The sequence below is a fragment of the Hoplias malabaricus genome, chromosome 5 (assembly GCF_029633855.1).
Source record: "Hoplias malabaricus isolate fHopMal1 chromosome 5, fHopMal1.hap1, whole genome shotgun sequence".
NCBI lineage: Eukaryota > Metazoa > Chordata > Actinopteri > Characiformes > Erythrinidae > Hoplias > Hoplias malabaricus.
Window position 1 is genome coordinate 10,970,556 of NC_089804.1, and position 24,646 is coordinate 10,995,201.

The following is a 24,646-nucleotide window of genomic DNA, read 5'->3' on the forward strand; positions in this document are numbered from 1 at the left end:
CATGAATGGCTTAGCTTTTTCTTAGCTGAAAAAGCTAATTTAACAACAGAGTTTACCTGCTTATTGAAACTGAGGTCTGAGTTGAGAATTATATGGGATTTTACTAGAGTGACCAGACGTCCTCTTTTACCCGGACATGTCCTCTTTTTTAGACTTAAAAAAATGTCCGGGTGGAATTTCACAAACGTCCGGGATTTTGTTTTTTCTAGAGCTTACATAGAACTTCGAGAAGCGTTTCGTTCACAAACTAGTCCCGCCCTCCTCTACTCCGATTGGTTCGCTTGAGTGAGAAGGGGGCGTGGTGAAGTAGCCTAAAATTTTCTGATTGGACGATCTGACTGTAGAGCTACCGCTATTGGTCGATAACCTTCTCTGTAAACATTTAATTGGTCAGTGTGCACGTCAGTATTCGTCCACCCCCCACCCGGAGACGTGTCCTCTTTTTCACCATCTCAGATCTGGTCACCCTAATTTTATATACATAACATTAAGATGGAGTTCACTGGTATGTCTCAAGAAAAGAAAGTCTGTAGTATTCCGGGACAAAGTGTTAATGTGTATGAGTTGTATTACTTTTTCAGTGCGACATAATGAGACAATGTCAGAAAACACACAATACATTTTCAAGGGCAATACATTTATCACAGGATGAAAAACGTAATGGTGGGTTGTGTTAATGGGCTTGTTATAATAATTTTGAGTAGGGACTGTAACTCTAATACCCCTGGAAAATGTCTGAGCAAATTCCAAAAGCCTACAACAAAACAAGGCACACGACGAGACGATGTGACGCTAAAAGACACATTTTTTTTAGCTCCTTCTCTGTTTTTCCACTTGTCCTGTTGCTATGGAAACAGGAAATACCATGTGATACCAAGTTGTGACCAGCAGATGTCAGTCTTCATGGACTCCAGCCCTCATCTGTCCATCAGAGCAATCGTCAGAGTTTCCACAGTGAGAGATTGTAATGACAGTCCGGTGAACAGCCTGTGTGAATCATTTCCGTAACACCAGTGTGTGTGTGTGTGTGTGTGTGTGTGTGTGTGAAAGAGTTTATATAAGTTGTTTTAAACGATTACTACATTAAATGTGCAAGATGCTTGTTTAAATAAAATGCAACATCAAAACTGAAGGGAGGTTTGGTTGATATGCATTTGGTTAACATGAGTACCCCCACACTTGCCATAGCCTGAGACCAGAATATGTTTAAAGTGTGCAAAAGCCATTGCAATTAGATGAAACGCTGCAGGACAACATTTATTAAAACGTATTCTTAAGATGGTCAAAAAGATTGTAATATATGGTCAAAAGTAATGTTATTTTAATTCACATTTAAAATGTAATTTAGTTTTTCTGTTGATAAAATTACCAGATTTCTGTTCACTTGTATAAAAAGGCATTTATATTTTCTCACGACTTCAGAGTCATACCCTCTGCATGGTTTCTATCTTAGACCCACGGTAGGGCAAACACTAGGGCATATTTTTATACATACTATTATAGTATATGTATAAACTGTACTGCCAATCCATCTACCAACATGTGTTGGTATGTTTTGGAAACCCTACCTGCTGTACACTCCAGCTTGTGTTCCCACCTTGCACCTGGGGGCAGCCATCCCCAGGGTGCAGTTGTGGGTTCTGTGCCTTGCTCAATGACACTTCAGCAGTGGATGTACCCAGCGGTCTTGGAGATTGAACTGGCAACCTTCCGGAACCAAGCTCAGTCCTCTAACCATTAGGCCACGGCAGCCCACAAGGACAAGGATGGTGTGAGCCATTTAGGATCAAATCAAAATGAAACACAATACAGAATGTTGTTGTCTGTGACTGTGTGTAGAGTTTTGCGTCAGAGCTCAACTAGCTAAATATAGATTAAAATTTTGTGATCCATAAGTAAATGTGTTTTGCCAGTTAATAATTTCCAGAACAGGGTTTAGTGATTTAACAATTCATTAAAACTGAAATAGTAAAAGTCATAATTCATTCATTATCTGTAAGCGCTTATCTGGTTCAGGGTCGCGGTGGGTCCAGAGCCTACCTGGAATCATTGGGCGCAAGGCGGGAATACACCCTGGAGGGGGCGCCAGTCCTTCACAGGGCAACACACACACATTCATGTGTTCTGTTCTTATGTGCAGCAGCAATAAAACTTTGGGACCAATGGGTTAATTTGATCTTATTCTTTATGCTGTGGTAGTTTACAAATTGAGTTTTGTCCAAAAACTGGCAAGTGGGCATCCACAGTAACAAGGCTGAATACTTCTGAATTACAAAACATGCTTGATGTGGGGAAGTGATGTATATGTACATTTGAATGAGTAAAACATAAAAAACTGATGTGTATTAGTCAGGAATTTTATTATTGTTGTGGTCTGTCTTCATTTTTTCACAATACTGCTTTGACATGTCAGTTACTGTACTAGACAACACAGGAAGGAAGGATTTACACTCAAACATGCCATTGATGACCTCTATGATTCTACATTACTCACATAAGATGATATATTTACCGTATAGGACAGAGAGAAAGATAGAACAGTGCTGAAGGCAGGTGATGGGACAAACATTATAAATCATCTGTGTTTCCTGTGTCTTAACATTACGAGAGCTAATTATTTAGTTTGCATCTTGAATTAAACTGTGTTAGAGGTATGCAGTCTAGAGGCAGTGTGTGTGATTACATGTATTTGATACTTTTGTGTGATTTTACTGTTTGGTATGTTATATATGAAGGCTTATACAATCCTGTGTAAAAAAAAAAAATAGGTCAAAGCCAAAATGGCAAACTATTAAGCTTTTAATTAACAAAAAAAATAGTAAGAATTGAATTGAAGAATCAAATATGTTTATTACTAGGGATACATTCTATTTTCTAAAATGCCGAATACTTGCAGAGAGCTGGACTCTGACAAGAACAAAACATGAGCCTGATGTGCTTGTTTAAAGGCTTGTTGTGGTGGTATTTGCAGTATGAGCATTGTTTTGTACAAAAATAATGTTCATTTTTAGAAAACAACATTTACAAGAACTGAAAGCAAGCCTTTCTGCAATATTCTATCCAATATTTACTGTTAATATCAATAAAAACTCAATACCTTGCCATTTTGTGCTTGTCCCATTTTTTTATTTGTTCACAGCATCTTACAATTTTTTAATACTTTGCTAGCAAGCAGTGCATATGTGTGTATGGCGTGCACAGATAATATTTAGATGACACTCTCAAACAAGAGTGTGTTTTTGCTTGGTTCATTACTGGGCAGGAGTTGGACTTCTGTCTCAGGCGGAAGGAACTCAAGGTGGTGCCGCCCCCAAATGGGCGTGGTCAGGTGCTGCCAGCGCTATAAAATAATACAAAAAAAGATGAATGGTATGCATACTGTCCTTTAATATCCTATATGTGTTTTATACGCCAAGCTGTCATATGATTAAACCACTGACAGGTGAAAAGAAGGCAAGAATAAAGATCTGAGAATGAGGAGCAAGGGCTAGCCTTTCTGGTCTGATCCTCAGAAGAGCTACTGTAGCACAATTTACTGAAAAAGTATGTGTTGGCTCTGAGAGAACACAATAAAGAGATTGTTCCCAACACATCAACTTCACGAATAGACTTCTTTTGCTGATTATTATATCCCAGTCATTTACAGGTGCCATGGTACACATACAAACAATACTCACTTCACTGGTCATTGGTATTCATCTTGTGGCTGATCAGTGTATTCCATATGATCAAATGTTTGTCAAAACATAATTGTTTACACATTTGTCCCATAAAACCATGTTCTATGTTAATACTATTATAGCTTTTTTAACAGACAAAAGCACAAAGAACAGATGTCCAGTGTTTTCACTGAACAACTTGATTGTATTCTGTAAATTGATGCCTGCAAAAGTTGGGACAGAAGCATGTTTCCTACTACGTTACATCACCTTTCCTTTTAATTACACTGTGTATTCATTCTGGAACTCATTCATTCATTATCTGTAAGCGCTTATCCAATTCAGGGTCGCCATGGGTCCAGAGCCTACCTGGAATCATTGGGCGCAAGGCGGGAATACACCCTGGAGGGGGTGCCAGTCCTTCACAGGGCAACACACACACACACACACCTACGGACACTTTTGAGTCACCAATCCACCTACCAGCGTGTGTTTTTGGACTGTGGGAGGAAACCGGAACACCCTGAGGAAACCCACGGGGAGAACACACCAACTCCTCACAGACAGTCACCCAGAGCGGGAATCGAACCCACAACCTCCAGGTCCCTGGAGCTGTGTGACTGCGACACTACCTGCTGCACCACCGTGCCACCCCATTCTGGAACTATTTACAATAAATATTAAATTTAGCAATTTGACCATTTTGACTTGAAACAAGATTCCATTTGTTCAACAGTCTGTGGTCGTCATTTGTCTGATTCTCTTCTGCAGGCATGTCTGTCAAGCACAAGTGTTCTGTGTCTATGACGTTTATCCAAAAAAGCTGAAATATGAAACTCCTCTGACCACATCACACCTTTTTACTGTTTTTTGGATCATCTGAAATAACCTGCCATGCTCTTAACAAGAGTTACCCTACACAGACATTTTTTCCTGGATTACCCGTCTTTTACAACAATGTGTACAGTAGATGGTGAAATTTGAAGTCTTGCATTGGAAACGTCAGATGTTGCTTTTGGACTGTTCTCTCCCAAAGGTCTCTCACACAATTTGCCACAAAGTGGTGAGTCACAACACATCTTTGCATGCAAAAAGTGAGCTTTAGGCCGAAGCTCCCTTTTTACCCAGTCATGATGCCTTCACCTGTTACAGTTCATCTGCTTATTAGGGAAGGTTTTAACACTCTTGCCCCTGTCCCAACCTTTACAAAATATAATTCAATTGTTCAATGACAAAAAAGTGGAAATATTTGTACTATGTTTGATGTTAGGTTACTTTTTTAGAAGTAACCTAACATTTGACTAAAATGTAATGGAATGCATTATGTTGGTCTTCTGCTAAACAAAAGACCAATGCACAATTTTATGACTGATTTAAAATTGTGTTTTCTTTTATTTGACTAAAAAGACCAGCACTTCCATTTTCTGTTCTCCTCCAGATCCACACACTCACCTCTATAAGGGAACCTTTGCAGTGTAAGAGCTTGTAGAGGACAGTTAATGGGATACACAGCATGGAGGAAAGAGCCAGAGCCCAGCCCAGTGTCTCACCCCACCATGGATACACATACACACCGTTATACACCAAGCGCTTATAGTTCACTACGTGAAACAGGAACACACCCTGCAAAAACAAAGTACAGTTTTTTATAAAACATTGTTTACTGTTTGCATTTAGCTACACTGCAGCAGTGGGGACAATTTAGTATCATTTATTTGTTATAGTTTGCTATAACAGTAGCTATGCATTTTATTATTCTTTTATATTTTTACTTAATAATGGTGATGATTCACCTACACTTAAGTAGTTATTCACTTTTGACATTTTTACTTATAGTTGGTTTCCTTTTGCACATTTTATCCCCATTTATCAGTCCATGTATATGCTATATTGTCAAATACACTGTGAATGATGGTCCTTTTCAGTGTAATCTCAGCCACAAGCACAGAGGAATGTGTGATACCATTAATGGATTTATCTTGCCACTTTGTCAGGACTCTGCCAATTGCTTCCTGTTTGGCTCTCTGTGCTTTAATGTGTTTAATTTATATGCATTTCTCTCCCTTGACTTTCCCCAGAGAGTCTGGCAGTGTGAGACTACACTTAACCTCCAAAGAAGAACTGATCAACTACATGATGTTATATTATATGCAAACAATAAAATTAAAAGTAAGAAATAATAATAATGATAATTACACATAATTTAATAATACATCATGTAGAATAATAAATCATAAAATTTGTATCCATTTTTTAAATGATTTAAATTTTAGTTTTTTTGTTTGTTTTCCATATATTACATTCCTTGTTATGTTTCCCCTTGATTTGAGAAATCTTCCTTATCTGTTATTTCTTGATATGATTTTGTGCATTCAGAAATTTTACATATTATTTAGCAATATTGTTTTATTTGTCTTTATTTGTTTGGTTTTGTATTATTTGTTTTACTCTTTTCTAATTTTCCCCAATTTTGTTTAACCCTGCACTGTAAAGCTGTATCCTTGATGTATGAAATGTATTATATTTTTATACTTTTTTATATATAAGTATTTTACAAATAATATAAATATATAAGTAATAATAAATTGAGATGAGACTCACCATACACACTAATGGGGTGATGTAAGACCAGCACCACTTCATGTACGGCCGTGGGCGATAACCAATCATACGCGCTACATCATCCATGAAACGATCTGCCCCTAAGGGGGAGTAAGGGTAAGGGTAAGACTTTCCTACAGATATTTACAAAGTATGTACAAGGTACCCCAAGTTCTGGCCACTTTAATTACAATTTTGGAAATCTTAGCTAACTGTAAATAAATAGAAGTACTTTACTCACTCAAATCAACATTTTTCAGGAGTCAAATATGTGCAGATTAATGTCCAAGACTTGCTTGACTTTGAAAGAAAATATGTTTTTAGATAAAAACGCTTTTGTTTAAGTAGGCGCAAATACAGTTGCAACCACATTCATTGGTTTTGAGAGGTTCACAATGAGATTACGTTTGTCCTGTGTTGGTATCTGTACTCTACATGTCAGGATTACAATGGCGGTAGATTTTCCCCTCAGAGAAAGGAAGCTAACCGCTAAGCTACCTTTTACACTGAGGGAAATATCTGTCGCGAAATGGAAATGTGTTGTGTTCCACATGCAGTTTTGCACACAAAGAATTACAACACTGTTAGAGATACTTAAATATTGTTTAGATATGTGATTTCTTGCAAGACTGATGATTAAATGCCCGACTAAGGCTTGAACCCAATGCGACTGGCGAAGAGAGAGTTAGGGGAAAGTCTGATAACTAACTTCCAGTCTCAGTTACAGACATCCTGATCAAAATTTTGTTCAACACCTCCAATCCACTAAAGACTTTCTCTTGCCTCTCCCTCATTGGCAGAAACTTAAAATTACTTCAAAAGGTGACTTTTTAGTTTGACGAAATTTAATAGGAATGCGTTCAATGTCATTAATAAAGTCTTACTACAGGGTGGGCCATTTATATGGATACACCTTAATAAAATGGGAATGGTTGGTGATATTAACTTCCTGTTTGTGTCACATGACCCTCTTCCCATTGTAAAAACAAAAGTTGGATCCAAAATGGTCACCACCCCTCTTGAAAAGCTGACGAGGTTAAATTCATATTCTGAAATATGTCCTTAATCAAACTTATTGATCAGAGGCTGTGACAAAAGCAAAGCTAAACAAAATAAAAACATCTTCACAAGTTTTGAAGAATAAAATTACATTAACGTTAATTTGACAAGTAGAATAGTGGAGCAGAACCTGATATTGCTACTGTTTTGTCTGTAACACAAAAAACTACAATTATTTTGGCACAGTGGATTGTCAGTGTTAAACAGATGAAAAAATATTTGCAAATAATTTAAAGCTATGATGTCATTTTGGGAAAGACAAACTCCATCTTGCTTTTTTATTGGCAAAATAAAATGTATAAACCAGTTTCCTAAAATGCTGTAGGAGACATTTTCTTACCATACACCCAGGCCACCACAACACACTCCCAGAATGCCTGCCACAGAAGCGTTATCCCACTAGCTGAGTAATAGTCAAAGATCTGGAACACATACATCCCTCCCTATACACATAAAATGAGAACGAGAGAGAGAGAGAGAGAGAGAGAGAGAGAGAGAGAGAGAGAGAGATTTGAAAAAATCATATTTGAAAAAAAAATAAAAAGACAATCATGACTAAGACAAAGGGCCTATGAGGGAAGGAAAGAGATAAACTGATGTAACATTTTAAAAATGAGTCAACATCTCATCTATTCTCAGAGATTTAAGCCCCTTCCATCAGCTTACCTCAGTTACCATGGAGAGATCTATAAGGAAGCAGGTGAGGCAGCATACTGCCACAACAATCTCACGACGTACAGAACTCAGGTAGGACTTTGGGTGTAGCATGTCTAGGAGACCCGTGATGAAACCTTCCACTCCTACAAACTGAGAGAAGAACAGGGAGACAGAGAGACTTCTTATATCCATGATAACCTACATCTAACTTCCATCTAAAATCTCTCTTTGCTGAAATATACTTGATTAAAAACTGACAAAGCCCAACAATATGTTAGAATTCTTTATGCACGACAGCGCACAACTATAACCTATCATTTTCAGCTGCCTTCATGTGTTCCCACCTGGCTGTCCAGTCCCAGCACCAGCAGCATGACAAAGAAGAGCACGGCCCACAAAGGAGCCACAGGCATGAGGGTGACTGCTTTAGGATAGGCAATAAATGCTAATCCTGGACCTGAAAGAGATAAAGAGAGAGGGAGCATATACATAATCAAATACCATACTAAAAGACACAGTACACAAATATATATATATTTTATGGACAAAAATATCTGCTATATACGGTGTGCTGTGCAATGATACTTAGTTAATTTCTGGTCAAAACAGCCAAGTTGCAAAAGCATATTTAACAGACAATTACACTGAAGTCCAACAATTAAATATATCTTTTCATTATTTATCCCATTTACATATTTAAACTGGGCGGCACGGTGGCACAGCAGGTAGTGTCGCAGTCACACAGCTCCAGGGGCCTGGAGGTTGTGGGTTCGATTCCAGCTCCGGGTGACTGTCTGTGAGGAGTTGGTGTGTTCTCCCCATGTCCGCGTGGGTTTCCTCCGGGTGCTCCGGTTTCCTCCCACAGTCCAAAAAAAAAAAAAACACACGTTGCAGGTGGATTGGCGACTCCAAAGTGTCCGTAGGTGTGAGTGTGTGAGTGAATGTGTGTGTGTCTGTGTTGCCCTGTGAAGGACTGGCGTCCCCTCCAGGGTGTATTCCCGCCTTGCGCCCGATGATTCCAGGTAGGCTCTGGACCCCCCGCGACCCTAAATTGGATAAGCGGTTACAGATAATGGATGGATGGACATATTTAAACTTACCAGTCCATAAAATCTTACTTCAGATATTACATAATCCAGTTCAAAACAAAGTTTCTTTTACTTTGTCTATTTCCTTTTCTTAGTAATAGCATTTAAACAGCTAGATATTCATCAGACCCATAGCACTGAATTGTCCTCTCTCAGTGGAGTCATGGCTACAATCACATTCTCTATTTCTTAAAGATCTAAATAAAGGATGGGTTATCTCTGAATTGCAATTATAGGAAATCACAACTTCTGTATATTTCCAAATAAATGTCACACTTTTTTGTGACTTCCACTGTCCTCATGTGAATGTTAGTATCCCATTCAGGAGGTAAACTAATATCAGTAATAAGTTCGGGATTACTCTTGTTGTGAGAGAACACCTTGGTTTTGAGACTAAATGGTGGAAGAGGTGGCAACACAGTGCCATCCCCTGCCACAATGGGTGGCACAGTGGCCCAACAGGTGCTTAAAATGCCTGTATCAGCCCAAATTGGAGTGTGAGGAAGCATGTGCTGTCCTTTCCTGTCCGGAAACAAATTCATCAGACGACTGACATATGTGCATGGCAATTCCTTCAGTGGAAATTATGTTAGCTAGCTATTGCCTTCACACTTGTTTCTCTTGACATGTTTCTACTTCGTCAGTGGTTTGGCCATTTATAGGTTAGACTAGTGGTTTAACCGTAGAAGTGAAGAAGAGAAGGAAAAGATAGACAAGAGACTTACCACTCTCAGCTACTTTACTGATGTCAACACCCTGTTCAGCTGCCATGAAGCCAAGAACAGAAAACACCACAAACCCTGCAAATACACTGGTTCCACTGTTTATAAGAGCAAGCATAAATGCATCCCTACAAAAAAATGCAAACAGACAGAGAGAGAGAGAGAGAGAGAGAGAGAGAGAGAGAGAGAAGGGGGACAATAAAGATGTGATTATGGAGGGGGGTCCAAACTGGGTGAAAACTAAACCTGTAATGTACATAAATGAACACACACACACACATCCTAAACATATTCCACATATTTTCTATAAGCCTGCACAGAGCAGATTAGGCTTCCATAAACCCCTGCCTTTCCAAGGAATGTTGCCTTTAGCACAAAGTCTCACGTTTTAACATAATGTTTACACAGAAATCAAAGACTCTCCAAAATGATACTCCATACAAACCATATGGTGGAATATTTCAGCTCCATATTTGTAGCTCTGCACACTTTGATAGCCCCCTTTCACCCTGTTCTTCAGTTGTCAGGACCCCGAAATGACCACCACAGAACAGGTATGATTTGGGTGGTGGATAATTCTCAACGCTGCAGTAATGCTGACGTGGTGGTAGTGTGTTAGTGTGTAATGTGCTGGAACAAGTGGATCAGATACAGCAGTGCAGCTGGAGTTTTTAAACACCTCAGTGTCACTGTTGGACAGAGAATAGTCCACCAACCAAAAATATCCAGCCAGCAGCAACCTGTGGGCAACATCCAGTGTGTCTGATAGTGGACAGTGAGTAGGTGCTCAGGGAGATCACTTGTTCAAAGTAGTACACAAACAATATTCTGTGTTTTCACTGGCCAACTTAATTACATTTAGTAAATATAAACAAATATAGAATATGATGCCTACAACATACTCAAAATATTTGTGAACAAAGTAGGTTTAACACTGTGTTACAAGATTTCACTTGTTCAACAGTTTATGACCACTGTCTTCTGATTCTCCTCTTCATAACGTGTTATAACAGACAGATCTGGACTGTAAGCAGGCCAGGCAAACAAATGCACACTGTCTCAGAAGTCACACTGTTGTGGCAAGTACAGAATGAGGCCTGGCATGGTCTTGCTGAGATAATCATGGACAAAGAATGCATCACATGCCTCTCTAAAATCCCAAAATACACCTCCACATCAATGTCACTTTCATACATATTCAAATTACCCATGCCATGAGCAATAATGACCATAAGAGAACCTGATGCCTGATTACTCCTGGATTCATCTCACCACAGCACAGTCTATGGTCTGTTGGACCATCAGAGCTGAGCTTGGGCCACAGAGCACAGTAATGATTCTGCACAGAATGTATGTATGGCTTTTTCCTTGCATAAGAGACTCAGGTTGCATTTTTTTATGCAGCAGAAGATTATTAAGTAACAATGTTTTTTTCTAAATTACACCCAAACCCATGTGGCTATATTTATTACAGAAGCATGGTGGTTTCTCATACAATGGTGTTTAAAGGATCAAACATAATTCTCATTCAGCACTGGTTTCACAACTTGCGCTATACAGACTGAGATTTCTCTGGATATTCTGAATGTCTTTTATAATTATAATATTAAGTACGATAGATGGTGAAAAACTTGATTTTTACAAGCATGCATTAATGTTTTTTTAACTATTTGGCAATTCTCTCACAAAATTTGTTACAAACTGTTGAGCCATTGCTCTCCTTTGCTTGCAAAAACTGAGACTGTGATTGATGCTCATTTTACACTTTTTCTGCTTATAGTGGAAGGCTTAAAATGTTTTTGCTCTTTCTGTCCCAACTATTTTAAGGGTTTTACAGCAATTAAATTAAATTTTTATACAGTGGTGTGAAAAAGTGCTTGCCCCTTTATAATTTCTTATTTATCTCCATGTTTGCCATTATTAAATGGCCCTGTGTGAAAAAGTGTTTGCCCCCAGATAAAACATAACTGTGGTTTATCACACCTGAGTTCAATTTCTCTAGCTACACCCAGGCCTGATTACTGCCACACCTGTTCTCAATCAAGAAATCACTTAAATAGGACCTGCCTGAAAAAGTGAAGTAAACAAAAAAGATCCTCAAAACATAGACAAGATCAAAAGAAATTCAGGCACAAATGAGAAAGAGAGTAACTGAGATCTATCAGTCTTGAAAAGGTTATAATGCCATTTCTAAAGTTTTGGGACTCCAGCGAACCACAGCGAGAACCATTATCCACAAAAGGTGGATAGAACAGTGGTGAACCTTCCCGGGAGTGGGTGGCCAACAAAAATTACCCCAAGAGCGAAGCAATGACTCATCCAAGAGGTCACAAAAGACACCACAACAACATCCAAAGAAATGCAGGCCTCACTTGCCTGAGTTAAGGTCAGAGTTCATGACTCCACCATCAGAAAGAGACTGGGCAAATACAGCCTGCATGACAGAGTGCCAAGACTAAAACCACTCCTGAGCAAAAAGAACATTAAGTCTTGTTTCAATTGTGCCAGAAAACATCTTGATGATCCCCAAGACTTTTGGGAAAGTACTCTAGACTGATGAAACAAAAGTTGAACTTTTTGGAAGGTGTGTTACCCTTTACATCTGGCGTAAATGTAACGCTGCATTTCAGACAAAGAAAATCAAACCTACAGTAAAATATGGTGGTGGACGTGTGATGGTCTGGGGCTGTTTCAGGACCTGGAAGACTTGCTGTGATAAATGGAACCATGAATTCCGCTGTCTACCAAAGAATCCTGAAGGAGAATGTCCAGCCATCTGTTCTTGACCTCAAGCTAAAACAAACTTGGCTTCTGCAGCAAGACAATGGTCCAAAACACACCAGCAAGTCCACCACTAAATGGCTGAAGAAAAACACAGTGAAGACTTTGCAATGGCCTAGTCAAAGTCCTGACCTGAATCCTACTGAGAAGCTGTGGCGTGACCTTAAAAAGGCGGTTCATGCTCGAAAACCCTCCAACGTGGCTGAATTACAACAATTCTGCAAAGATGAGTGAGCCAAAAGTCCTCCACAGCGCTATGAAAGACTCATTGCAAGTTATTGCAAAAGCTTGATTGCAGTTGTTGCTGCTAAGGGTGGCCCAACCAATTAAGTTTAAGGGCAAACACTTTTTCACACAGGGCCATGTAGCTTTGGATTTTTTTCTCCCTTAATAATAAAACCCTTCATTTTAAAAAACGCATTTTGTGTTTAATTGTGTTGTCTTTGTCTAATATTTAAATTTGTTTGATGATCTGAAACATTTAAGAGTGACAAACATTCAAAAAAATAAGAAATCATGAAGTGGGCAAACACTTTCACAACACTGTATATAATTTTACAAAATACAGATTTGATCGGTTGAAAACTTTAGAAATATTTTTTTGTAATTTTTGTCAGTTACATTGATCTACAAGAGAATTAATAAATCACAACTTTTCTGTGACCACTTTCTCCTGATCAGGGCTGCTGTAGGTCCAAACCCTACCCAGAACACACACTGCACGGGGCACCCGTCCATCACAGGGCATCACACACTTAGACAAACAACCCTTTGAGTAATTTTGAATAATTGGGCACACAGCTCCAGGGACCTGTCTGTGAGGAGTTGGTGTGTTCTCCCTGTGTCCATGTGGGTTTCCTCCTGGTGCTCCAGTCTCCTCCCACAGTCCAAAAACACACATTGGTAGGTGGATTGGTGACTCAAAAGTGTCTTTAGGTTTGAATGTGTGTGTGTGTCTGTGTTGCCCTGTAAAGGACTGGCGCCCCCTCCAGGGTGTATTCCCACCTTGCGGCCAATGATTCCAGGTAGGCTCTGGACCCACCGCGATACTGAACTGGATAAGCGGTTACAGATAATGAATGAATGAATGAATAATTGGGTTTTTGGGCTATGGGTGGAAAAAAGAGCACCCGGAGGACACCCACATAGGCACAGGGAGAACACACCAAACTCAAATACAATCAGCTGAGGCAGTTTTTAAACCAGAGCCCAGAGGCTGTGTGATAGTGACACTACCTGTTGCAAAACTCCACCGCCCTTGTTTTTATTGCATTTTACCAAAATATTCCAATTCTTCAGGAAATGGGGTTTGAAATACAGAAGTCATAATCATAATTATGATTACTCACTGGTAGCAGTTGTTGTTGAAGCGGTTGTAGCTCCCCAGGGCTGTCAATGCTCCCAGACCAATAGCATATGAGTAGAAGATTTGCGTGGCTGCATCAATCCATACCTAATAACATAAGAATTGTCATCAACCATAAATGTGTACAATTATATGTGTTAATTGAATTAATTTTACAATAATAAATTGTTATGTATTATACTGTGTAAAAGTGTGTACACAAGAGATCTGCAACTCACAAAATATTGAGTTTTGTGTCAATTTTTCAAAAAGTGACGTTGAATAGAATAGATCTGATTAATTGTCATTAATTGTGAGCTCTTGTGCGGTTCTCTTTCAAACACTATTGGCAAAGCTAACAAAACTCTGTAGGTACAAGATGGGTTTAGGCTTTGAAATTTTTCTGCATAGACCTCAGACACACTCGCACACTAACCTGTGCATCTCTGAGTCTAGTCCAGTCTGGTTTCAGATAGTAAACGATTCCATTGACAGCTCCAGGTAATGACACTCCATGAAAAAACAGGACCACCAGCACCAAATATGGGAATAGAGCTGTGAAGTACACAACCTATAATAACAAACCACACACAGCGGTAAACTATCAGAATATGTATATGCATCTATTCTGTTGCAAACATAATATATATGTTTACAACAATTATAGATCCTTTTTTTTACCAGTTCACTAAAGTTCAATCAGGATTAACTCTGTCTGGCAGGAGCTTTTTTCAGTGTATCACATGTACTTTAATCACTGCTAGACCCTGAGGTTAAATACAGTGTAAACTTCAATTCTTAGAAGGGAAAATGAGAAATATTTCTCCTGCCTTAGAGACAAAAGATATGCACACACACACACACACACACACACACACACTAATCAGCTTAACTCCAACAACCCAGCAACCCCTACTTTCATGCACATATAAAAATGCATGCACACATGCAGGCCCCTTTTATTTCTATTTTGAGATATGACGTTTATAAGAGCCACTATAAAACAGTAAATTAATTACAGAATGAATTAATTCTGTAATTAATTTACAGAGGCACTCAGCGTTGTCAGAAACTTAAATATTCCAGTAGGAAACACTAAACATACAATTTTGCTACAAATCTAGCAGATGCCCAACAGAACGACTGATTCGTTTATGTTGATAAATGAACTTTATCCACTGTCAGCATATACACTCTTACCTTGCCGGTGAATTTGACACCTTTCCAGATGCAGAAATACACTATGACCCAGGTGGCCAGCAGACAGAGCACCATGTGGATGTTGATATCACCCACCTCATCTAACCCACCAGACAAACGCAGGACCTTTCGCCTGAAAGATAAGAGAAAGCAGATATTGAAAGGTAAACAGGTGGAATGTGAGAGTGGCACAAGAAAGGAAAAAAACAGAGAACTGGATGACTGATGAATGTTTTTTTTTTATAATTTTCTGCTACATGCACGTCTATTGATTCAGAATTTGATAATATACCAACTTTAAATGTAATGTATTTCTATGCAGTGTCAATATCTCTAGTAAGGATTGGGCTTGGTCATAGACTAACTTGCCTTTTCAAAACTGTTGCATCATAATGAACCAGGCTTAGGCTTAATGTACATCTAGAGAGCTGACCCACGTTGTCATGAATGTCATACAACACAACACAACAATAAAACAGAACAAAAGTTTGCCACTGAATTCCCTTCATTTTGGGGTCCAAAGTACGCTGTGCAAATACACCTAAAAAACTCTTACTCCCAGAACTCCATGACAGGTGAGCGCATGCCTTCAGGTTCCAAGCAGCTGCCATTAGTGCCATGGAAGGAGATATTAAGCGGTGGGGACAAGGGAGAAGGGGATGTGAGCAATGTGTGATTGGAGCAGGACCGGCTGAAGTCAAGTGTGCAGTTGGGTGTGTTCCATTCATGACTACAAGAAGCCCAGGGTAGATGGAAAGTAAAGGAGTGAACCAGGAAATACAAGCCCCATGCCAGGATCATGATGTAATAAGTGTTACAGAAGAACACAATCACCATGGACGCTAGGCCAAGCCCTGGAGACAGAGATAGATAGATAGATAGATAGAGAGAGAGAGAAAGATTATGGCACATAATGACTGGCAGGTACAATTTAATGTGTTCAGCTAACGTTAATGCAGCAGTAAATCTCTGAACTGAATAACATCACAGTGATTTGGTTTCAGGCACTAGACAAAGAGGAGATCTTAAGTGTACCCTTGCCAAAACATGGCTGATCATTGGAGGAGCCTGTTGGCTATCATCTAAGCTGTTTCGTTTGATTGGTCTAGTTAAGCAACTGATTGGCCTAGATATGTTAACTCATGCACATATGTATACTTCACATACAGATAGTTTTTATAGTTAACCTCATTACAGGCTGAGCATAGACATGTCATGGTGTGATATTACCAGTATACCTTTAAAAAGGGGGGCAATGTTCCAGGCAGAGACCCCACCCTGTTTCATGAACTGGCCCAAAGCGATCTCTAGGAAGAATACTGGAATGCCCCCGATAAACACCATCAGAACATATGGAATCAAAAACACACCTAAAGAATGTAAAAACACAAAAAAATAAAGAGACATCAATTATAAGGCAAACAGATCGAACATCTTTTTGCACACTGTTAAGACTAGCTAATAAGGACTGGCTACACTGCAGCTGTTAAATTTCAGAGACTAAGAGCAGCAGATATTTAGACCATTGTAAATTAATTCAGTTAGTTACTTGTTCTCAAGAGATATTTAAAGACAGAGCGATGGATTATGTTTAGAGGGAAGTAGTGTGAAACAGAAAAAAGAAAAAGTAGAGTACTGCACAGTTTATGTATGAACAGCTGGTCATGTCCTTGCTATGAGGCAACAACCAGAAATGTTATAACTATAACTTGACCTTTTGACTTCATTGTTACTTAACAGTCATCGTCTCCATTTCAAGCAAAACTCTTGTGACTCTATTGTGGCAACACCGGATCATGACTGCTCAACACACACAAACACACACACACACACACACACACACACACAATGCTAAGTCTCACATCTACCATAAGGGCTAGTAAGTATGAAATGGGAGGGCAGGAAAATAGAAATCTAATGAGTCTAATGAGATTTCTAAAGAGAGACAGAGACATACACAAAAATACACAAATAGAAATGTGTATGGGTATCAATGTGCTGCATGTGCAATACTACTTATTTACATAATAAATACTTTTAATGAAGCCACATTATTTCTGTGGTACGCTAACAAGTTGGAACAATAAAATGAACCATGTAGCAAAGACACAGTGTCCTTAATGTGAACATGTAGCATATTTTAAAACCAAATTAATTAAATATTTAAATATTTAAATATTTAACTTACCAAAGTTAAATATTAATAACATTTTCAGGAGGTGCCCCACGTTTTAATACTATAAATACTGTAAAACTGACACAGTGGATAGCCAATCAGTAACTTGTTACAAAGCAGTGTATTCAATAAGTATATAATGGCTGAGATACATGGCTATCAATATTTGAACAATGAAAAGACTCTTTATTTATTTAAAGTACTTCACTAAAAGGATTGGTTAACTGAATAAAAATCAAACACTTGTTATCTAGAGGTCAGTTGCACAATGAAGAATGAAGTTTAGTTGATTGAGACAATCCTGTGTGCCCATAGCTAGACCTGTATAGTCTGAGTAAGCTAGGTTTGGGTCAATACCGACTTTAAATGCTTCTAGTGCTAACCTGCTATATAAGAGTAACATGTACTAGACACCAAACATCTCTTGGTTAATAAAAATCAGGGGTAAATAAAAAACTGACTAATTTCTGTGCTGAACAATTCCTTAAAGATGAGCATCTAAAAGTAGTCAATCATGATTTATTTAGTTAAACACAGCCCAGGACGATGTCATATAATTTCAGCATGAACTATATCAATCAATTTGTTCTGCAATATCTGAGCCAGCTTTATGGCTAGACTCATGAAGTATCCAGAAAGTCATATTATATTGCAGGTTATAATAATATAACTCATAATATCCTGCCCTACCTTTGTGTAAACCTATTAAATGTATGTACTAATCCCATGATATTCCTATCTGCCTTCCTCTCCTTACAAATGCCTTTTGCAGCGTCTTTTCTAAACAGCTAAACCTTTGCTGCTTTCAGGTCTTTCTCTATAATGGTTTAAGCCTGCTGAAAACAATGCAGTTATCTAGTAATTAGTAATGTAGTTGAGACTGAGGAATCTTCTATCCTTCTTCTCATGCATTCTATATCCTATTAATCTTTTCTTCTCTCCACATTCCCACAGCCCTTTTGTTAATATTAGCTTCTATGGAAGTCGCTGGCTTACCCTTCTAATGCCTAAAAGCACCCATGAAACTGAAAGGGATCAGGAGTGAAAGTGAAAAAAAGACAAGGTGATTGCCGGTGTTGTATAGCAATGTAGTACAATGGACAGTAACTGTATTTTTGGGGCATCTTCTCTCTCTCTCTCTCTCTCTCTCTCTCTCTCTCTCTCTCTCTTTCTTTCTGTCTTTTAGAGCATGGTGGAATCCAATACCTTATAAGGATCTGCATCAGCAGAAGGGAGAACTGGAAAGACAGAAACAATGTCAGAAAGAAAGCAACAAAGAGAAAAATTTACAAGGAACCAAGAAAGAGAGGTAAAGACAGACAAAGACAGAGAGTGCAGGAAAATATTTTTATGCTTCCTCAGGCCCTGTACATATGTAAACATTAATTTTCTCTTCAGGCTCTCATTTGAATTCCTTTACATTCATTCATTCATTATCTGTAAGCGCTTATCCAGTTCAGAGTCGCGGTGGGTCCAGGGCCTACCTGGAATCACTGGGTGCAAGGCAACACACACTCACACTTATGGACACATTTGAGTCACCAATCCACCTACCAACGTGTGTTTTGGACCGTGGGAGGAAACCGGAGGAAACCCATGCGGACACTGGGAGAACACACCAAACTCCTCACAGACAGTCACCTGGAGTGGGACTTGAACCCACAACCTCCAGGTCCCTGGAGCTGTGTGACTGCGACACTACCTGAGCACCACTGTGCCACTCAGTTCCTTTACACATGATCCCTTGCCTATTAATAGAAGCAAAGCACCTAATGGGACTGGCTTGTAGGTCACATACAAACTCACATACAAACTCCCTCACATTTAGGAACTGCCACACAGAGGTGTGGACATCTTTAGTCATATTTCATTTGCATTGACTCTTAATTTTACTTTCTGTCTAATGTCTAGTCTGTTTTGCATGTTGCGCGTCATACAGCAGGTCTCACGATGAAAAATAAGCATCATACTTGGCAAAAGAAAGTGATACTGATTTTGTGATGGAGAAACCTGTAAAGGCATTGAGGCAATGAAGGCTCCCTTGAGCTGCTTAGAGATGTGACTAAAATCTTGTTATGAAATTTACAGAATCATAAACCTCTTGGGCAACAGTAAAATTGAAGCCTGGTCAAAGTCCTACAATAATCATGCCATCTGATCTGTCCACGTAAAAATCCTTACAGGCAATTCCATGAATTGTGTTGTAGGTCATTTGTTTGTAATAACTTACAATAAGGTCTGTCAAGCTATCGAAACAGAGGTAGGAAGAAGACTTTGACCTAAAAAATAAGTGTTCAGCCTTCAAAAAAGAGGTCTCAAGAAAAGAACTCTAGGCCTATGACCTAGTTTCTTTTTTCTTTATATAATATTGTGCTTCAAGGAATCATGTGATATATCTGAGTTATGCTGTTTGTCCAAAATTCTATTATTTATTTAAGATCCTGTCCATACAGCTACTGTATTGTTGTATATTGTTACTATATTTAAGACAACACAAATGCTGTTTGAAAAATTATAAGTAATATGTTATCCCCTGCACAACAGCCAACAAACATCTATAGTATCTATAGTATGACAACAAACAGACATGGGATTGTCTGTATTACTTTTTTGATTCTTTTTTGATTGATTCTGTATTACTACAAAACATTTTAGCATGTATCTAAATTAGAAAAAAAAGATTTTAATTTGGCTTTCAACTAAAAAGCATCAAGTTTGTGTTTTTGCCCAAACTACTACAAATACCTAATGCCCGAAAACAATCAAAGGAGTAGGGTTGTCAATATTAGTCTGAAAGTACTAAAAAAGAGTGTCTATAAGTGGCTATGTTAGCTACCGCCTGACTGAGACTGAGAGGGAAAACATGAACACATCTTCAGAAATATGCACTGTTTATCTCCTTTAGACAGTTGAAGGTCTCTGGAGACAGCAGCTTTAGTGTGAACATAGTGATAATTGTGTTATTCAGTTTAGTATATGAGTAGGCTGGTCCATCAATCCAAGATTACACTTTATCACAGGACCACAAAATATTTGCTCAGAATTCATTATATATTCATTGTGAGATTTCCCCCTTTTATAAAGTAACAACTTTTACATTCCTTTAGGATTAGATTGCATTCAGCCACACAAAAAGACCATTAATGAGGTCAGGTACTCTTCAGAAAAACTGTGGTCACTGTGGTGGTTCCTATTGCTGTCATTCTGGTGGTACCCTTGAGGGTGACATGTATGGTGACATGAGGCTCAGGTGCAGTTGCACCAAGCATCGCATTTAATTTGATTGTAGCTGAAAAAAGATGAATGCCTGCGTTAGCTTTAAAACTTCCACAATTTTCATACAAAGACTCCTATCTTTAGAATAACCCAGTTTCAGTTTTTAGGTGTATGTAGTTATCAATAAAAACCCTTGGTGGTAATTTTTATGTTAGTTAAATGTTGTAGATCTAGGGTTCACAGACATAGAAAATACACTGAGATGTGTGTTCTGGCACTCCCTTTTTAGTAACACTGTCCTAATTAGGTCTGCTGGAGCTACAATTCTGTAGACACTTAATTTTGGGCACAGTTGCCCTGAAAAATCTAAGTGATTTATATGTTTCTCTTCTGTGTCAAACAACTGCTTGATCTGTTCAACTTGATATTAGTATATCAGAGTTTCCTGATTTGGTATTTCTGCAAGCCTGCCCTTGGAAAAGGGTATACACCAAGAAATAAATTTCTGTCAAATTAGAGTTGTCTTTCACTGTAAATAAAAAAAAACTAAATTCACAGGATTACATCAGTAAAGTTACTAAGACCCAGATTTCTGTAAAGCACCTTTGTGACAATGGCAGTTGTAATGAGTGCTATACACATGAAAAATTCTGAAATATATTAAAACATATTATTGACCCTAGATGGGTCATGATTTTGATTCACAGCCATAAAACTTCCATAAAACACTCATCGTGGAATATGTCTGTTAGGCCTGGACTCTTATAGTATGTAATAAACAACTTTTGTGATTTGTTAGCTATCATAGCGCTGGCAAAACTGCCACAACAAATCTGTGGGATGGTTGACAGAACGCAATAAATGAAGGTTAGAACTAGAAAGACCTCAGACAAATGTAAATTATAAACTCAAAAAAAAAACAAGACTGAAACACCTTCCAACATCACATGCTTCACACACCTTATGTATCTGTCTATTATGTTAACAACACTTCCAGCAGTGGCGGTTCCTGCCAAATCTTTTAGGTGTGTGTGTGGGGGGGGGGGGGGTCTACATACTGTACAGTATTTGTGTAGATCTTCTTTAATAAAGTTACTTTGCCTCTACAGCAAATCAACAATCAACTGTGGTCATAAACCCGTAAATTGCCATTAAGTCGCCCTCACAGATATTTTGAAGACAGACCAGTTTTATCACTACTCATATAAATTCTTATACATTTTTCACTATTCAGTCGTACTGACCAGATCGCTAGCTGCTCTCTCTACATGGCTCTGGCTGCTCTGGGTATCCGTACAGGGTTGTGCCCAACATTAATTAGTGCCTTATTCAGTATATACTTCACTACATAATGAGCAATGTAGGGAATAGAGTAGGGGGCCATTTGGAATACACCTCACCTTGTATATGATGAAAGTACATTGGGGCAAGCCCACCCAGAACCCACTGAGAATGTACTGAAGGCTCTGCAGCTCACAAAAAAATGAGCCTTAACATGGGAATTTATGAGAAGAGTCTGAGGCAACTTTCCTCCATCTTGGAATTGTTCAAAAAGAGATGTTACTGTATGGAACAAATCCTATCACTGATTGGACTGTGATACTTAGAGGCGGGTTAAACCATCTGGCAGAGCTTTGTTAATACAGAGCCATGGGTTTTTTTACTGTAGTAGAATGAAAGAGAAAAAAATGTCCTCCCTTACCCTTTTGGTGGTGCATTGCCCCATCACCCTAATGAACAATCCGCCCCTGACTTCCAGATTGAATAAGCAGGTTAATAATTGTGCTATGTTCACGTTGTTTTCATCTTTCAACTCCAACAATGAAACAGCACTGTGGCTTTAGTAACTACACAAACTACAGTGTTGGTTAGTTAACATCAAAAATATATAATTGTGAATATACTGAATATTTAAAAAGTGGTTTTTTCATTATACTGCTTGTTTATATACGATTAATATTTTAATATTTCAGGTATAGTTGAGCAAATGACTTGTATGTTCTTGAAAATACCAAAAACTAAATGGGAGACCTTAGGTCCCCTCTAATTAGACAGCTCCTTAAAATATTTCAGCTTTCTGTGATATCAGAGCTGCATAACAAGTATTGCTAAAATATATATGCAATATATATTGTGAAGTTGTGCTGGGAGAATTTCAGGAGAATTATAGAAGCTGAACAGCCCTTTTTAGACCTTAATATATCCAGACGAGTGTCATAATGGACAATGTCTGCTATTCTCTTCCCACGCCCAGGTTTTTGAACTCTGCTCTGCTTATGATTTTCTGTTAAACAGACATGCCTTTTTATATTATTAGAATAGTGCATGTGCTGGCCTGGAACAGCTCAGACATACTGTATGTGTATGTGTGTACATTGGACATTGGTTATGGTTTGAGAATGAGTGTGCCTTGCTGTCTCACCTCCTCCATTCTTGTAGCAGAGGTAGGGAAATCGCCAGACATTGCCGAGGCCAACGGCGAATCCTACGCAAGACATGATGAAGTCCATCTGACTGCTCCATGTCTGTCTATCGGCGTGACCCAGGACTGCCCTGGGATCGCACACACACACCCTGCTTCCACACACACAACTGTCAGCTGACACCAAGCCTGGACTCAGCTCACAGACCTCATCAGGGCATTCCCTAGGAGGTGCTATCAAGAGGCATTCGGCACCAGCCTCCTTCTCCTGTCTGTCCTCCTGACATATCTCGCCATCTTTTGAAAACAAGAGAAAGAATAAGAGAGTTTACAATAGTCAATGAAGGTCCTGAACAAGCCATAACCAAGATATTCTCATTTATTCTCTTTTGGGGCATTCATTTTGCTTTGTTACACATAACGATATCAGTGGCACTGGGCATCGTGGAGGTGAATTTTTACAGCTGCTGAATCCAGTTTAGAGCAGTTTGAAGGTTTATGACAGGTGAGGGCCAAGGATAAGACGAGTACACAGTGAAGTACCGCTGTGACTTCTGTTGGACTGGGCTGAGTACAGACCCAGCTTCCAACCAATGTCAGCAGACGTTAATGAATGGATTTGGGTTAATGGAGATTTTACTACTGATGTTGCAAAGCAGATTTACAGAATTAGTATTCAGAAAAAGAGATCAGCAATATGAATCAGAAAGCCCCTTGTGAGCAAGCCAAAAGTGACAGTGGCAAGGAAAAACTCCTCTGAGGCTGGAGGAAGAAACTTTGGGAGCAACCAAGACTCACAAGAGATCCCTTATCCTCCGATCAAACTCTTAATAGAAATTATCTTACGTATACTGACGTAATAATAGTACTGGTGGAGGAATGAGGGTTATAGCAATATAGTAATAATAATAAAGTGATAATGGCATCAATGCTTTCAGTTATAAGGATGGAAAATAATGGAAATTAATGGAAATGAGGCATTCTGTTATCACTGTCAGTCGTACATGTACATGTCCAGAAAGCTAAGGAAATCAGAGCTATATTTACTATTGTGGCTACATATAAGGAAAAATATATATTTTAATTATACACAATAGTGTATAGTGCGCTGGTTTACGTATTTGCTTATTAAACATTTATATTTGCACAGATAGAGAAGCAGATAATTTGACAGACCAAATAAATGGGAAATAATCAGACTTTAAATGAACCCTTACTGTGGACACGGTCTCCAGACTCTAGCGTCATGCTGAGCAGAGGCTAACGGCAAGGCTAGCCCTGAGATACACAAATAACGGCTTTAGGTTGACAGAGCGCGTTTAAAAGAAAATGCCTTTTCTTTTTTTATGTAGCTAGTGTCCTTTGGGGACGCTCCTGTCTCGACAGAGTTCGTAGATACTGAAAAATGTCTCTTCACCGCGGTGAAACGGAATATATTCAGTGCGTCGCAAATAGTGGTCTTTGCGTTTCTCTCAGAAGCAGTCGACAAAGCACTTGAAGGTAAGCCTGAAGAATCGCATGGAGGAAGGTTAGATGGAAATAAAGGTTGATGTGAAGGAGTCGCTGCGGGTCCTCGGTGGTCGCTCCCGGTGTGAGAGGGATCAGAGCCGCTGCCCGCTGTCTCTCAGTGAGAGCCGTCTCCGTCCGCAGCGCCCCGCCCACCAGCGCTGAGCTTGCGCGGTGATTGGCTGAGAGACGAGCGTTCCGACGCGCGCTCACA

The 24,646-nt window shown here is 39.0% G+C and overlaps 1 protein-coding gene across 2 annotated transcripts; it reads right to left on the reverse strand.

Moving 5' to 3' along the window:
* Nucleotides 1-2,113: 2,113 nt before the first annotated feature.
* On the reverse strand, nucleotides 2,114-24,559 carry si:ch211-117c9.5 (sodium- and chloride-dependent creatine transporter 1). 2 transcript variants are annotated; one of them, XM_066670293.1, is made up of 14 exons: nucleotides 24,144-24,559; nucleotides 22,927-23,223; nucleotides 16,351-16,482; nucleotides 15,669-15,966; nucleotides 15,113-15,245; nucleotides 14,349-14,483; nucleotides 13,917-14,020; nucleotides 9,790-9,914; nucleotides 8,321-8,433; nucleotides 7,986-8,126; nucleotides 7,660-7,762; nucleotides 6,261-6,361; nucleotides 5,112-5,282; nucleotides 2,114-3,340 (listed from the first exon to the last, which is right to left on the reverse strand). In XM_066670293.1, exons 1-14 carry the CDS (start codon nucleotides 24,172-24,174, stop codon nucleotides 3,209-3,211), a joined length of 2,016 nt encoding a protein of 671 aa, XP_066526390.1. In that variant the 5' UTR covers nucleotides 24,175-24,559; the 3' UTR covers nucleotides 2,114-3,208. The 2 variants fall into 2 exon arrangements, with proteins under 2 accessions (XP_066526390.1, XP_066526391.1); XM_066670294.1 differs by lacking the exon at nucleotides 24,144-24,559 and adding an exon at nucleotides 18,495-18,526 and having other exon boundaries at nucleotides 22,927-23,042.
* Between the last annotated feature and the right edge of the window lie 87 nt (nucleotides 24,560-24,646).